At 52.2% G+C, this 15,288-nt stretch overlaps 3 protein-coding genes across 4 annotated transcripts; 2 read left to right on the forward strand and 1 right to left on the reverse strand.

The window, feature by feature from the left end:
* The first annotated feature begins 1,970 nt into the window (after positions 1–1,970).
* On the forward strand, positions 1,971–4,397 carry GP1BA (glycoprotein Ib platelet subunit alpha). The gene is made up of 2 exons (XM_053568175.1): positions 1,971–3,439; positions 3,641–4,397. Exons 1-2 carry the CDS (start codon positions 1,971–1,973, stop codon positions 4,164–4,166), a joined length of 1,995 nt encoding a protein of 664 aa, XP_053424150.1. The 3' UTR covers positions 4,167–4,397.
* Positions 4,398–6,995: 2,598 nt separating this feature from the next.
* On the reverse strand, positions 6,996–9,607 carry SLC25A11 (solute carrier family 25 member 11). Its single transcript, XM_053568179.1, has 8 exons — positions 9,469–9,607; positions 8,779–8,931; positions 8,488–8,694; positions 8,232–8,322; positions 8,058–8,148; positions 7,872–7,971; positions 7,738–7,789; positions 6,996–7,599 (listed from the first exon to the last, which is right to left on the reverse strand). Exons 1-8 carry the CDS (start codon positions 9,561–9,563, stop codon positions 7,444–7,446), a joined length of 945 nt encoding a protein of 314 aa, XP_053424154.1. The 5' UTR covers positions 9,564–9,607; the 3' UTR covers positions 6,996–7,443.
* Positions 9,608–9,673: 66 nt separating this feature from the next.
* On the forward strand, positions 9,674–15,216 carry RNF167 (ring finger protein 167). Of its 2 annotated transcripts, none has more exons than XM_053568178.1 (10): positions 9,674–9,784; positions 10,140–10,617; positions 10,697–10,777; positions 11,982–12,107; positions 12,221–12,308; positions 12,704–12,794; positions 13,564–13,669; positions 13,819–13,912; positions 14,537–14,617; positions 14,701–15,216. In XM_053568178.1, exons 2-10 carry the CDS (start codon positions 10,534–10,536, stop codon positions 15,018–15,020), a joined length of 1,071 nt encoding a protein of 356 aa, XP_053424153.1. In that variant the 5' UTR covers positions 9,674–9,784; positions 10,140–10,533; the 3' UTR covers positions 15,021–15,216. The 2 variants fall into 2 exon arrangements, with proteins under 2 accessions (XP_053424153.1, XP_053424152.1); XM_053568177.1 differs by lacking the exon at positions 9,674–9,784 and adding an exon at positions 9,872–10,011.
* The last annotated feature ends 72 nt before the right edge of the window (positions 15,217–15,288 follow it).

The raw sequence follows: 15,288 nt of genomic DNA on the forward strand, positions 1-15,288 counted from the left end.
GCTCAGGCAAGAGAATGGCTTAAGCCCAAGAGTTTGAGGTTGCTGTGAGATGTGACATTATGGTACTCTACCAAGGCCAACATAGTGTGATTCTGTCTCAAAAAATAAAAAAGGAAAGGAAAGAGGGAAGGGAAAGGAAGGAAAGGGAAGGGAAGGGAAGAGGGAAGGGAAGATGATGGACAGGAAGGCAAAGGCCAGATCTTTCAGGGCCCTGCTTACTAGGCCCATACTAGGGACTTCAGACTTCCTCTTGAGATCTGTAAAGAGCCACCAGAGAATTTCTGTGAGCAAATTTGCAGCTCTGAAAGACCACACTAGTGAAGAATGGAGAGAAGAATGGAAATCAGAAAGTTGGGACACCAGTAAGGAGGCTATTTCAGGGAAGCAATAGGGAGAAGATGGTGCTCTTGACCAGCAGCAGTGGCTATGGGGATGGACAGTAGATTGGAGAGATAATAGAGAGAAAAATGCACAGAATTTGGTGACGAGCTGTATGTGGGGATCAAGGCAGGGAAGAGTTAGGGGTGACTGTCAGAGATTATGTTTGTATTGACTGCATGGTTCGGTCAATGAGTAGATGATGGTACCGCTCACCAGGCTGAACAAACATGGGGAGAGGGGCTATTTGGAGAGAGATAGTGAGGTCAATTTTGAACATGTTGTTTTAATGCCTATGGGACATCCAGTAGGGAAGTCCAAAAGGCAGTTGGACATGAGTTTGAGTCTCAGGAGACAGGTCTGGATTAGAGATGTAGGTGCCATAGTCATTGGGGCATAGGTGGTAGAAGGTATAAGGGTATAGCAAGGGGGTGAATGAAGACAAACTTGGGTGGTTGTGTAGCATAAGAAAAGAAGAGGGCTGAGGAACACACTCTGGGGCAGATTAATTGCTAAGGAAAGGCAAACGAAGAGGACTCCATGAAGGAGACTGAGAAACACCAACCAGACATGTAACAGGAGACCAAGAAAATTAGTGTCACATATCACCTGGGGCCAAGAGGAGAATCCCAAGAGGGGAGCAGCTGTGGGTACACAAGCTGCAGGAATCCAGTGGGGTCACCATGGATAAGTTCCAGTGGATGCAAAGGAACAGAGGGTGCTAGCAACCGTGGCAAGAGCTGTGTAACGGAGCAGTCAGGCAAAGTCAGCCCATCGTGAAGGGAGAAGGCAGAGGGAAGTGTGGTGGGAGAAAATTAAAATAAGGCAGCTCTAAGAATGCAACCGGAAGGGCGGCGCCTGTGGCTCAGTGTGTAGGGCACGGCCCCACATACCAAGGGTAGCAAGTTCCAACCCCATCCCGGCCAAACTGCAACAAAAAATAGCCTGGCGTTGTGGTGGGCACCTGTAGTCCCAGCTACTCGGGAGACTGCTGTGAACTGTGACACCACACGGCACCCTACCAAGGGTGACAAAGTGAGACTCTTTCTCTACAAAAAGAAAGAATGCAACTGGAAGAGGAAGAGAGGTAGCATCTGGAGAGGTTCTTGAAAGATAGAAGGGGTGGTGGCTGGTGGAGGCTGTGGAAGGAAAGCGTAGAGACGAGAGTAAAGTGGAGTACCCAGAGGAAGGTGCGGAGGGAGGTGATAAGGGCCTGTATCCCAGGGGGAGACTGTTCCCCAACTCACAGGAGTCCCTATCAGGCTAGCATTTCCTTCCCACCCCCAACCCCTTCCTGCCAAGCCCTCACTGGGGTTGGAAGACAGAAGAAAGGGTCATACCCTGTAAGCAGCTCTGTGCTCCTGGAGCTCTTTCTGCCTGTCCGTAAGCCGGGGCTGGGGCTGGGGGAGGAGTGGGGTTGGGGGAGAGATGATAGCTGAGGACCTGGAGCAGTCTGGGCTCTGGCAGCAAGGGTGGGAGAGGGGACCAGGGGGCATCGAGCTGTGGCAGAAGCGGAGGGAGGCTGGGGTTTAGGGAATGCCACCGGGGACTGGTGGGGTGTCCACTCAAGGCCCCCTTCTCCACAGGTCCCCATGCCTCTCCTCTTCTTGCTGCTCCTGCTGCCAAGCACCTCACACCCACACCCATGTGAGGTCACCCAAGTGGGCAGCCAGCTAGACGTAAACTGTGATAAGCAGCAGCTGACAGCACTGCCTCCAGACCTGCAAAAAGAGACCAGCATCCTCCGCCTGAGTGAGAACCCCTTGCGCACCTTCTCCCTGGCATCCCTGGTGCCTTTCCTTCGTCTCACTGAACTGTACCTTAGTCGATGTGAGCTGACCAAGCTCCACACGGATGTGAAGCTGCCACTGCTGGAGACCCTGGATATATCCCACAATGAGTTGAAAAGCCTGCCCCCGCTAGGGCAGGCACTGCCTGCTCTCAGTATCCTGGACATCTCCTTCAACCAGCTGACCTCCTTGTCTCCAGATGCCCTGAAAGGCCTGACCCAACTGGAACAGCTCTATCTGCGGGGCAATAAGCTAAAGACTGTGCCCCCAGGGCTCCTGACACCCACACCCCAGCTGAAGAGGCTCAGTCTAGCTGAAAACAAAATTACTGACCTGCCCTCTGGGCTCCTGGATGGGTTGAATAGCCTGGAGAGCCTCTACCTCCAACATAACTCACTGCAAACGATACCAGAGGGCTTCTTTGGGAACCTCTTCCTACCTTTTAGTTTTCTCCACAGCAACCCTTGGTTCTGTAGCTGTGAGATCCTGTATTTTCGTCACTGGTTGCGGCACAATTCCGACAGAGTCTACTTACAGAAGGAAGGTGAAGATAAGGACACCACGATCTCCAATGTGACCAGCGTGCAATGTGCCAATTTAAACAAAGTACCCGTCTATAAATTCCCAGCGAAGGATTGCCCAATCCATGGTGATGGGGGTGCTGCCGTGGATGACTATGATGACTATGCAGGAGAGGCCACGGAGGGTGATCAGGTACGTGCCACAAGCACTGCGGTCACCACAGCCCTTACAACTCACTGGGGCCTGCTCTACTCACAGTCTACTGCCTCTATAGACAGCCAGATGTTCTCCTTGCATCCAGTACAAAAATCCTCTGAGCACCCGAGTACATTCCCAACCGGATGGATTCCAGATGCCACCATATTCCCAACTACCACAGACTCCATCACATTCTCCCAAACTCCCAAACCCACTACTGAACCCAGTGTAGACCTAACCACATCAGAGCCCACCACAGCCCCAACCACCCCAGAGCCCACCATAGCCTCTATCACCACCAAGCCCACCATAGCCCCGACTACCCCAGAGCCCACCATAGCCCCTATCACCACCAAGCCCACCACAGCCCCGACTACCCCAGAGCCCACCATAGCCCCTATCACCACCAAGCCCATCACAGCCCCAACCACCCCAGAGCTCACCAAAGCCCCTATCACCACCAAGCCCACCACAGCCCCGACTACCCCAGAGCCCACCATAGCCCCTATCACCACCAAGCCCACCACAGCCATGACTACCCCAGAGCCCACCATAGCCCCTATCACCACCAAGCCCATCACAGCCCCAACCACCCCAGAGCTCACCATAGCCCCTATCACCACCAAGCCCACCACAGCCCAGACTACCCCAGAGCCAACCTCAGAGCTCACCACAGCTCCGATCACCTCAGAGCCTATCACAGTCCTGACTATCCCAGAACCCACCACAACTCCATCCACCCAACGCCCCATCATATTAACTACCACAAAACCCACCTCGCTCTCAACGGCCTTAGAATCCATCATAAAAATCATTCCTGCACTTGTCAACCATAGGGTGGCTCAAGGGAATTTCGATAGCACCAGAAATAGCCCTTTTCTCAACCCTGATTTTTGCTGCCTTCTCCCCCTGGGCTTCTATGTCTTGGGTCTCCTCTGGCTCCTATTTGCCTCTGTGGTCCTCATCCTGCTGCTGACCTGGGTCCAGCATGTGAAACTACAGCCCCTGGACTATGGGCAAGATGCTGCTTTGGCCACAGCCACACAAACCACACATCTGGAGTTGCAGAGGGGAAGGCAAGTGATGGTGCCCCGGGCCTGGCTGCTCTTCCTTCAAGGTTCACTGCCCACTTTTCGCTCCAGCCTCTTCCTGTGGATACGCTCTAATGGTCATGTGGGGCCCCTGGTAGCAGGACGGCGGCCCTCAGCTCTGAGTCAGGGTCGTGGTCAGGATCTGCTGGGCATGGTGGGCATTAGGTACTCTGGCCACAGCCTCTGAGGACGGGAGATATGGACACCTCAAGAGGTTCTGATGGGGTTTCCTATAGGGATCTATCTGGGGGTGTGGGGGTGGGAGGTAAGTAGCACAGGACCATAGGGAGGTCTTCATTCCTTTTCCTTTATCAGACACCCCCGGCCCACTCACACTGAAGACACAACCTCAGACCCAGCAAACGGGTAAGGATAGTGAGATGGAGGAGTTGGGGGTGGACGGTCAATCACAGAAAAAAGCCCCTCTGCTGCACAGGGCAGGGCCAGATCACATGGTTATTACCATCACTTTTGGGTGATAATTTTTCTTAGGAAAAACAAATAAGCAGAATAGTGCGGCTCCCATGTACATCTGAGCATAGAAGACAATTTGGAAAGTGATTTATCAGGTTGTGAGCACTGGATCGTCTCTGGGTGTCATAAATATGTGCAGTTTTCTTTTCTTTTTCTCTGTTCAGCATTTTGTAGTTTTCCATCATTATTGTATATTGTTTGTATAATAAAAAATAAATTGGACAGGAAAATTTATTTTCTTTGGAGAGGGAAAGAGTTGCTGGGGCATCTGCCATGAGAATTCTCAAGGCTCCAGATGACCCCACCCTGGAGGGCGGCGCCTGTGGCTCAGCAGGTAGGGCGTCGGTCCCATATGCCAGAGGTGGCGGGTTCAAACCCAGCCCCGGCCAAAAAAAAAAAAAAAGACCCCACCCTGGTCACTACTACTCACCCAATCAATCTCCCCAGCCTGGGATGACTTCTCTCCTCTAAGGTTGGCCACCCACCTGGCCACCCCAAGCATCAGGGCCAGTTCAAAACCTTAAGTCTTGGGTGGCGCCTGTGGCTCAAGGAGTAGGGCACCCATCCCATATGCCGGAGGTGGCAGGTTCAAACCTAGCCCCGGCAAAAAAAAAAAAACCTTAAGTCTCCCTGGAATTTTGGTGACATTAACAGTGAAGGTGGGTGCCTGCTTGCACCTGGAGCCTCAGAGGTGCCACTCTCCTCACTGCCTAGGGAAGGAAGGGTGTGAGCCCAGCAGTGTGTTATCATCCTTGTGCCACCTTGGAGAGTTTAACTGAATCATCTCAGGTTAGGATGCAGGCAAATGGAACCCACTCTTCTCCTGGTTCCACTGGGTCTGCCATTCCCTAACCATACCGGTGAGGCTTCCTCTCCTGCTGGATCTCCAGCCCAATCTAGGCAGGGCTAGGGGCCCAGGGAACAGAAGACAAAGCTAGGCTGGTCGGGCTCCATGGAGACTCCTCTCCTCCAGGTGGCATCGAAGGATCTTCCTAACCTGAAAATCTAACTGCATCTCTCCCTACTGTGAACTCCTCCCAGGGAGAGGACAAACTCACAAGTTTAACAGTTGAAGATTTCTGTGCACTGGCACCCATCTACCAGTTCAGCTCCACCTCTTACCACAGGCTGGGTGTGGTGGCTCACGCCTGTAATCCTAGCACTCTGGGAGGCTAAGGTAGGAGGATCCCTTGGGCTCGGGAATTCTAGACCAGCAAGAGTTAAGACCCCATCTCTACTAAAAATAGAAATCCGGATGTTATGGTAGGCCCCTGTAGTCCCAGATACTTGGGAGGCTGAGGCAGGAGGATCACTTGGACCCAGGAATTTGAGGTTGCTGTGAGCTAGCTAGGCTGATGCCAGGGCACTCTAGCCTGGGCACCAGAGTAAGACTCTCTCAAAAAACCCACATGAACAAAAAGATCACTCATGGCACACACTTCACAATCTCATAGATGGCCTGTTCCCCACTAAAATTCTCCTCCAAGCTTTGCCCTCACCTTAGCCAAACTGCATCTCCTTGCATGTCCCCAGCCATTCTAATTACTGTGTAGGTATCCTCTAGGTTGGGCCAGGTACTCAGAGTGGTCTATTATTATACTCCATTTCCCAATTACTCCTGTCTCATCTTCCCCTTTAGACTGGGAACTCCTTAAGGACAAAGTCCAGGACACGGTGTACGCACGGGTCTAAGAAGAGAGGTAGCAACAAGGGTGCCAGGATGCTGAGCTCCACCTCTTCTATGGAGACGGATCTCCCAAGGGGCCAGCTCCCACCTGCCATCTGCCTGTCCCCTGGCCTGGCACAATGCCCTCAGACTGCAGATTGAGTGCCCAGCACTCCTCTCAGTTTGACCTTCCATACCCTTCTATGCCTTAAGATTTGAGGCTCCCAAAAAAGATTAAAAAAAAAAGATTTGAGGCTTCCTGAGGGCTAGGCCTGGGAGCCAAACATCTCCCCATCTAGAGAAAGAGATAAGGCACTCTCCCCAAACTGGCACCCAGATCTGGTTTCTGGCCAACACCTTCCTTTTCCGGAAGCCTCCAGACTTTGGGAACCTGGCTCCAGCCACAATGTTCTGACTTCCCCTCTCAAGAATTTCTTTCTTTTTTTCAGTTTTTGGCCGGGGCTGGGTTTGAACCAGCCACCTTTGGCATATGGGGACAGCGCCCTACCCCTTTGAGCCACAGGAGCTGCCCTCAAGCATTTCTTTATGCCCCACCCCCACCCAACCTACCTTTAGGCTGCAAAAGCAGTCACCAGACCCCAGGGGCTTTTCCTGGGGATTAAATGAAATGCTTTGTGCATTTGCCACATTATTGGGCAAGTGACTAGGAGGCAACACACAGAGCTAGAGTTTGGGGTTTCCTGGCCCTGCCACCTGCCGTGGCAGGAGGGATTTTCACAGTATTTGCACAAAATCAGTGGGTGCTTTTTCTTTAATAATTTTTTTTTAAAAACTCCAGTTCCTGTTCTTCAGGGACACCAGCTTCTCTGTCCAGTCTCCTCCCCTCCTAACCTCCACAACTCTCCACATTGGGGGTGGTATCATCAATCCAATTTATTAAGCCCTCAGTGGTGGGGAGGAAGGGCCACATCTTCCCACTTTAGACCTTTTGCCCATCTTGTTATCTTCTGTTCTCTCTACTGTCCCCTCAGCTCGGCCTTGGTTTCCCCACAGAGAAGGAGGATCTTCTATTGTCCTGTATGTCCTGAAACTAACACCCAAGAGGAGGCCAGAAATTCTCAGGGAGTTCCCAGCTCCTCAAGAGGAACAGCCAGGGACAGAGTGGCCATAGGATCAGGACAAGCAGGGCAAGTTGGAACAGGGGATAGAACAGACCAAAGTCCTTTACCACAAAGGAGGAAACCACACTGTGGAGGAGAAATAAATAGAGGGCCCCAGGGCAGCTGAGTCCAGGCCCGCAGGGTGCAGTGACTGTAGGAGCAGTGGGCAAGTAGGAGCCCTGGCACACTGACTCCAGGCCACTTCAGCCGCTGAGGAAGAGACGCTTGTAGACCTTGTTCATCTGCTCCAAGAAGATGAAGGTGAGGACAGTGTGGGGACCCAGGCGGGCATAGTAGGGTGTGAAGCCCTTCCACAGGCTGAAGAAGCCCTCGTAGCGGACAACCTTCAATAGCACATCCTAGACAGACAGGCAGGCAGGGCGCTGGGGCTAGGACCTGGCCTGGAGGGCTGTGTCCTCCCTCAACCAGCAACCTTCACAGCTTTCCCCAGGATCTCTAACACTCCTGCCCCCAAGTCCCCAGCCTTGCTTCCTCACCAGCCCATTCTTGTATTCTGGCTTCCCATCAATCATTCGCATGTTCTGAATCCTAAAGGAGAGGAGGTAGGGATGTGAGAGAGAAGGGCATCCTCCCACTCCCTTCCCCTCCAGGCCCAGGACTGCACACTTACCGAGTCTTAACAATGTCCACAGGCATGGAGGCAGCAGTGGTGACCAGGCCGCTGATCATGCTGGCACAGAAGTGGCACAAGATGTTGTCAGAGAAATAGCCTGAGGGAGGGGAAAAGTAGGGGTGGAGTCAACTCAGAAGAGGCTCAAGCCAGGCTAGGAGCTGAGAGCCCAATTCTGGGTCTCACCTGAGTCTAGCAAGAACTGCTTGGACTGGGAGTAGGAGGCCAGCTGGGCAGCATTGACGACGACAGCCCGAGCCATGGTAGGGATGCAGCCCTGGAGGCAGGGGAGTGAGAGAAGAATCAGAAATTCCTGAGACCTGACCCCACATCCCCCAAGTTTCCAGCCACTTCACTCACTCGCCACAGTGTGAGGACCCCCTCTTCCTGGGCGATTCGAATCAGGGCATTAAACACATTTCTGTAGCCACGGCGCTGGTCTACTGGAAGCCTGATGGGAGAAAGACTAAGATCAGGGGAGCCCACCAAGCCAGGAGCAAAGAGAGGGAAACCAGAACAAGCAAATGATCTGTTCTAGATCTGGAATAAAAACCTGGTCTCTTTGTTTTAGATTCTAGGGGATGGGGCTAGGGTTAGGCTCAGACTTGGAACTCACCGGCCATCGGCAGTCATGCGGATAAGAGCCACCTCAGCTGGTGTTCCCACAAAAGCACCCGTTGCACCTGCAGTCATACCAATCAGAGCCTTCAGTAGAAAGCCTGGAGGTGTACCATCAGCCCCAGTTAGGCGCTCAAACAGCACGGTATAAATGCCAAGGCGAGTGGTGGTGTAGGTAGCCTGGCGCAGCAGGCCAGCTGATAGCCTGGGAAGCAAAGGGGTCAGTATGTCAAGCCAATGTCTGGAGCTTCGAACCCACACCCTACTTCCCATTCTGAGGCCCCAGTACCCCGTGTAAATGCCCCTCAGGCCTTCTGCCCTCAGGATGCTGGTGAGGGCGTGGAAGCTGGTTTTGTACTCTCGAGTCTTGGCTCCTTCCCCGCTCAGCTGCATCCGGTTCTTCACCAGGTCTAGGGGCTGCACAAAAACTGTAGCTCCCATCCTGGGGGCAGATGGGGTGGAGTCAAGGGCCAAGGTATCCCAGATCTACCAATACCCACTGAAGACTGCCAGCAAAGAGTTACAAAGGTCACGTGACTGAGGATTCAAGAGGCTGGTGAACATGTGTTTAAGAATCTGTATGTGTACCAAGAGCAATGGATCTGAAAAGTTCAGTAGGGGCCATGCAATGAAAGTGCTCCAAGCAGCTCCACGGCAGTCAGAGGTGACCTGTGACTCCAAGTAGTCCTGCAGGAGCCCTTCAATGGCCTAGAACCCCAAGCAGCCAAGCACAGCTAAGCAATGGACTGGGAAACTCAGGTGGCCTGGCAGGGGTTGTGCAACGGACCCTGCATGCAGTCCCGTAGGGCTGGCCCTACAGTGAGCTCCTGGCAGCCCACCAAGGACCTCACAATACACTGGGGATCACACTGACCCCATAGTAGCTCAGGTCACTGCAACAGATCCAGAGATAAACCGGGCCCGGTTCCTTGCTCCCGTCCCTTCCTTCTCTTTTCCCATCCCTGGGGCCTGAGCTTACCCGGCCAGGCCCCCGAACAGGAACTTGACGGACTTAGGGGAGGTCCGGGGTTTCCCGTCTACCCCGCCGGCCCCGGGACTCGCCGTCGCCGCCATCGCCACTCAAAGGCCCTTAACTCTGGGTCCCGTGCGCGCGCGGCCTCGCTCGCCCCCAAGGTGACACCGCGCGCGCAACAGGACGAGGGCGCGCGCGCACGCCCCCCGGCTCTCAGGGCTGGCACTAGGGGAAGCTACTGTGGACGCAGGCGCACAGCGCAAAGACGATCGGGAATAAGGTGGAGCTAAAGGAGGAGCTTGTAGGTTGCCTACGGGAAGAGGTGTGCCTGATTTAGGAAACCAGACTACTGGCACACTTTATACCTAATTGCAATCGCAGGAAAAGAGAGAAGAGAGGGTTTGAAGGTCTCGCGAGGTCGAATAATTTAGACTGGCCAGAGTTAGATCTCTCGCGATAGCTACAGCAAGCTTTCAGCTGCCGGGGGTTGGGGCGGAGGGGGCGAGCACTCTCGCGAGACTTGGAGGTACGGCGGCGGCAGAGGGAGAGGTTTGTAAACAGGGCAGCTCCAAGATCCTGGGCACTTAAGGGGGGATGATTAAGTCATCTTCTGGAGCATCGATGCTCCCTCCAAATCCATAGGCACTCCCTCCATTTCTAACCTTTCTTTTAACCAGCTTTTAGGACCAGAAGTCCGTTTTGAGCGTTCACTCCTGGAAGCGGCCTTTCTTTACGGGAACCCCTTTTCCCGGGGTTGGGAAGACGGCCCACCTGCCCGGAAGTCCCACCTCCTTGAGCTCTCCCACCCTTCCAGAAGTTTTTCTGTCACCTGTGTTTGTCTCCGTCCCTTCCCCTGTTTTATCCCTGTGCCAGAAAAGGATACATTTAGTGCCTCCCTCCCAGCTCCACTAAGCGGGTTAGATATCTCATTCGCCGAGTTGGGATTCCTTCGCTGGCGCCTCCATGTAGCTGGGAAGAGGGACCTGGGGGTGGTTGGACCCCTGGGATCCTAAAGAAGATAGGGAGGGTGCAGAACTCCGCGGCCTCCTCAGTCTGTCCTCTCCCGCTGCCATGCACCCTGCGGCCTTCCCGCTTCCTGTGGTTGTGGCCACTGTCCTGTGGGGAGCGGCCCCCATTCGGGGGCTCATTCGAGCGGTGAGTCTGAGGGGCGGATGGGGAGGGCGCTGAAGGGAGGAGCTGCAGGCTGAAGGGAAAAGTGTTTTCTTATCCCCAGACCTCGGACCACAATGCCAGCATGGACTTTGCGGACCTCCCAGCTCTATTTGGGGCTACCCTGAGCCAGGAGGGACTCCAGGTGATTCCTCCCCTTCCCCTTTTTTTTTGTTTCGCAGAATCCTCCGTCCGGGACAGGGGTTGGGGAGCCTTGTCTTGGATGAAGGTGGAAGTAGAAAGAGTCCAGTTAGGAACCAAGTTCACGAGCATGTTTAGTGTGGAATGCAGCATCTGGAGGGAGAAGTCAAAGTGTGTTTACCCCTAGAACTCCAGGCATATCAAGGAGACTGAAAGTGCACTAAGATAAAAAGCAGAACCAAGTATTGCTTATCAGTAGAGTCTCTGGAGTCAGTTATTGGTAATATGACCTTGAGCAAGTTAATTTTCTCTGAGCCTTAATTTGTTTTTCTGTAAAATGGGATAATAGAAGTTATCTTAGGGTTATTGTAAGGATTAAATTATATGAGCAACTTTGTAGTCCTTCATCACAATGACTGCCATTTAGCAAGAACTGAGTTGGATTATAGCAGAATTGTTTGTGAGATGGGTAATTGGAAAATTGAAGTGAAAGGAGTGTGCTGTGTATGAGTGTGTACTGGAGAGAGGAGGGCGAAACAACTTAAGAGAAAGGGACAAAGATGGGTAGAGAATTGAATTACAGTCAGTGAGAACTGGAAGGCAGAATTGAATTAGCTTGAAGTTTAGGGTACATGTTAGCCCATCTGGGACAGAGAGGAGGTTGATGGGAGAGTCTGGAGAAGGGATATTTATTATTATTTTTTTTTTTTTTGCTTTTTATTGTTTCAGGTTAATTGAGGGTACAGAGAATTAGGTTACAATGTTTGCATTTATTAAGTCCCTCTTAGAATTGTGTCCTGCCCCCGAGAGGTATACCATACACTCTAACATTGTGCCCATTAAGTGGGAGCACACTTAGCCCCTCCTTCTTTCCCTCTCCCTCATTCCTCAAGACCCCACCTTGACCTTGAGTTAATTTGAGATTTTCTCTCATGTAGGTGTGTGTTAGATGGTGTACTGGCTTCATATTAGAATTGAAGAATTACATTGGATTCTTGCTTTGGAGAAAGGGATATTTGATGTAGTTGCATTTTCAGAAGGCTGAGAGATGTGGACTTCTTAACTTGGGTGGAATGCTCAGACCCTAGAAATGAGAAGGAAATGAGGATAGAAAATGTGCAACATGTAGGGGCCAGTGTGCTTGGTGGGCCTTGTGAAGACCAGAGCCTAGGGAAGAGAAATCTTAACAGTGTGCTTCTCTTCCCCAGGGGTTCCTTGTGGAGGCTCACCCAGACAATGCCTGCAGCCCCATTGCCCCACCACCCCCAGCCCCGGTCAATGGGTCAGTCTTTATTGCACTGCTTCGAAGATTCGACTGCAACTTTGACCTCAAGGTTGCTGAATGTAGGGTTGGGAGCTGGGAAGCTGAGGGTGAAAAAAAGGTGCCACAGGAATGAAAAGAGGCAAAGCTCCTGATAGCTCCTTATTCTCTACCTTGTCTCCCTAGGTCCTAAACGCCCAGAAGGCTGGGTACGGTGCAGCTATAGTACACAATGTGAATTCCAATGAACTTCTGAACATGGTGTGGAATAGTGGTAAGGGTGGAGGATCTTAACAGCTGTGTTTTCAGTAGAGCTTAGCCAGGGGTCCTCAAACTGTGGCCTGCGGGCCACATGAGGCGGTGTGATTGTATTTGTTCCCGTTTTGTTTTTGTACTTCAAAATAAGATATGTGCAGTGTGCATAGGAATTTGTTCATAGTTTTTTTTTTTAAACTATAGCCCAGCCCTCCAACGGTGTGAGGGACAGTGAACTGGCCCCCTGTTTAAAAAGTTTGAGGACCCCTGGGAGAGATGGTGGGAAAGATAAATCCTTAGGGAGAAGAAGCCAATCTTTTGGGTGGGATGGGGCAAAAGTGCTAAATGTCTGGGTTCCCAAGCATTTGAGGAGAGGAATGTTGAGTCTTGGGAATAATACCCTGATCCCTGCAGAGGAAATCCAGCAGCAGATCTGGATCCCGTCTGTGTTTATTGGGGAGAGGAGCTCTGAGTACCTGCGTGCCCTCTTCGTCTATGAGAAAGGGTAGGACATGTCCCTCCTTCCTCATTGATCCTTCAGCAGTTCCATGCCAACCTGGAGCTCAAGCCTCACTGCCCCAACTGTTCAGCCTAAAGTCCTTCCTTCCCTGACTGTTGACTTTTTTTCCACTCCCTTCCCTACCCCATGGGCCTTGTCTAGAGCCAGTTTTTTTCTTTCTTTCTTTCTTTTTTTTTTTTCTGTAAGGACAGAGTCTCACTTTATTGACTTCAGTAGAGTGCTGTGGCGTCACACAGATCACAGCAACCTCCAACTCCTGGGCTCAAGCTATTCTCCTGCCTCCACCTCCCAAGTAGCTGGGACCACAGGCGCCTGCCACAATGCCCGGCTATTTTTTGGTTGCAGTTTGGCCGGGACCTGGGTTTTTTTTTTTTTTTTTTTTACACAGAGCCTCAAGCTGTTGCCCTGGGTAGAGTCCTGTGGCATCACAGCTCACAGTAACCTCTAAACTCCTGGGCTCAAGCAATTCTCTTGCCTCTGCCTCCCAAGTAGCTGGGACTACAGGCACCTGCCATGACGCCCAGCTATTTTTGGGTTGCAGCTGTTGTTGGCGGCCCAGGCTGGATTCAGACCAGCCAGCTCAGGTGCATGTGGCTGGCACCTTAGCCACCTGAGCCACAGGCACCACCCAGGGCCGGGTTTGAACCCCCCACCATCGATATAAGGGGCCGGTACCACCCCAGAGCCAGTTACTTTGATCCTTTTTGTGCCTTTGCCATTCTTGCCCCTCTGAGATTAGTCTTCTTTTCCCCAGGGCTCAGGTGCTTCTGGTTCCAGACAATAGCTTCCCATTGGGCTATTACCTCATCCCTTTCACAGGGATAGTGGGACTGCTGGTTTTGGCCATGGGAGCAGTGATGGTGAGTAGCTCAGGGAAGGGATAGTAGCTCAGGAAGACCTGGGGCCTACAAGGCCAGGCTGGATCTGTAATTGGGAAATGGGGGTGGTTTGTCCTAGATTGTTCAGTTTTGCTCCCTAAGCTTGGTCTGTCCACTCCCCTTTTCCCCAGATAGTTCGTTGTATCCAGCACCGGAAACGGCTCCAGCGGAATCGACTTACCAAAGAACAACTGAAACAGATTCCTACACATGACTATCAGAAGGGTGAGGGGTTTGGGGAAAGGCCAGGTTCTGAAGGATTTGAGCCCAGGAGATAAGGGGTAAAGAAAGCTGGCAGGGAGAAGGTTATCTACCTAAAATGCCATCATTTCTGTGTACCCACAAATATGAGGACAGAAGAGGTAGAACATAGCAGGGGGGCAGAAACAAAGATGATTAAGTGAAATAGCTGGGGGAAATGGAGGAACAGGAGGTGGAGAGAGTAGAAAAATGGAAGGAGAGAGTTTAGTCAGAAAAAGGAACAGGTAAAGAGGGGTTGGGTCTTTTGTCCCTGGAGCCTACAGTGTCCATATAAGGTTGTAGCAGAAGCCCTGCCTCCCACTTCCGCTCCTCCAGCTCCCTATCTCACCACCCTCAACACCTCCCCAAAAACCCACTTCCCTTCTTACCTCTGCTTCTCTTTGCTTGTCCTCCCTAGTCCCAAAGAGGGGCTGCCCTGGCCTCATTATGCCTCCCTGTCTTAGTTCTTCTGTGGGTTTTGTAGACTTGGGAAAAGAATTTTTATAGGACTTTGCTCCACCACAGGCTTGCCAGACTTGAGTTCTTGTGGGCAGTGGTTCAGTGTGGCTCAGTGATGGACTAACTAGATTTACCTTCTTTCTCCCTCAGGAGACCAGTATGATGTCTGTGCCATTTGCCTGGATGAGTATGAAGATGGGGACAAGCTGCGGGTACTACCCTGTGCTCATGGTGAGGCCCTCACTGCCTGGGTCCAGGCTCCTATGCCACTGGCAGGTAGGTACGTGCTTCATTCATCGCATTCCTCTCTGTAGCCTATCACAGCCGCTGTGTGGACCCCTGGCTCACTCAGACCCGGAAGACCTGCCCTATCTGCAAGCAACCTGTTCATCGGGGTCCTGGGGATGAGGAACAGGAGGAAGAAAACCAAGGGCAAGAAGAGGGTGACGAGGAAGGGGAGCCAAGGGACCACCCTGCCTCAGAACGGACCCCACTCCTAGGCTCCAGCCCTGCTCTTCCCACCTCTTTTGGTTCCTTAGCCCCAGCCCCCCTTGTTTTTCCTGGGCCCTCAACAGATCCCCCACCCTCCCCTTCTTCCTCTTCCTCCTCTCTTTCCCCTGCTATCCTAGTCTAATACCTCCCTCATACACACACTTCTGGTGACCTTTTTGCACAGACCCTCTTCCTCCAGTCTTCTAAATTGAGGGATAGGGGACATTTTCATCCCAGCTTTCTCCCTTACCCAGCCCTAGTATTTTCAGGGGGCTTGAAGGGAGCAAAGGTACTGGTCTTTACTTCACGGATTAATAAAATTGGTTTTGTGGACTAAGGGTGGGTGAGATCATTCTCACACAGGTAAACCTATGGTTTGGGGAATCACCCGTTTTGCCATAAAGGGCAAG

This window comes from Nycticebus coucang, chromosome 18, assembly GCF_027406575.1.
Source record: "Nycticebus coucang isolate mNycCou1 chromosome 18, mNycCou1.pri, whole genome shotgun sequence".
Taxonomy (NCBI): Eukaryota; Metazoa; Chordata; class Mammalia; order Primates; family Lorisidae; genus Nycticebus; species Nycticebus coucang.

What these genes read in the sequence shown, in the direction of transcription:
- GP1BA (XM_053568175.1), top strand. Translation starts at nt 1,971, where the DNA reads ATGCCTCTCCTCTTCTTGCTGCTCCTGCTGCCAAGCACCTCACACCCA. An exon ending in ATGACTACCCCAGAGCCCAC is followed by an intron (nt 3,440 to 3,640) that starts CATAGCCCCTAT and finishes CCAACGCCCCAT; the next exon opens with CATATTAACTACCACAAAAC.
- SLC25A11 (XM_053568179.1), bottom strand. Translation starts at nt 9,563, where the DNA reads ATGGCGGCGACGGCGAGTCCCGGGGCCGGCGGGGTAGACGGGAAACCC. An exon ending in CTGTTCGGGGGCCTGGCCGG is followed by an intron (nt 8,932 to 9,468) that starts GTAAGCTCAGGC and finishes ATCTGCCCCCAG; the next exon opens with GATGGGAGCTACAGTTTTTG. An exon ending in GGGTCCTCACACTGTGGCGA is followed by an intron (nt 8,149 to 8,231) that starts GTGAGTGAAGTG and finishes CCCTGCCTCCAG; the next exon opens with GGCTGCATCCCTACCATGGC.
- RNF167 (XM_053568178.1), top strand. Translation starts at nt 10,534, where the DNA reads ATGCACCCTGCGGCCTTCCCGCTTCCTGTGGTTGTGGCCACTGTCCTG. An exon ending in TGAGCCAGGAGGGACTCCAG is followed by an intron (nt 10,778 to 11,981) that starts GTGATTCCTCCC and finishes TCTCTTCCCCAG; the next exon opens with GGGTTCCTTGTGGAGGCTCA. An exon ending in CTCTTCGTCTATGAGAAAGG is followed by an intron (nt 12,795 to 13,563) that starts GTAGGACATGTC and finishes TCTTTTCCCCAG; the next exon opens with GGCTCAGGTGCTTCTGGTTC.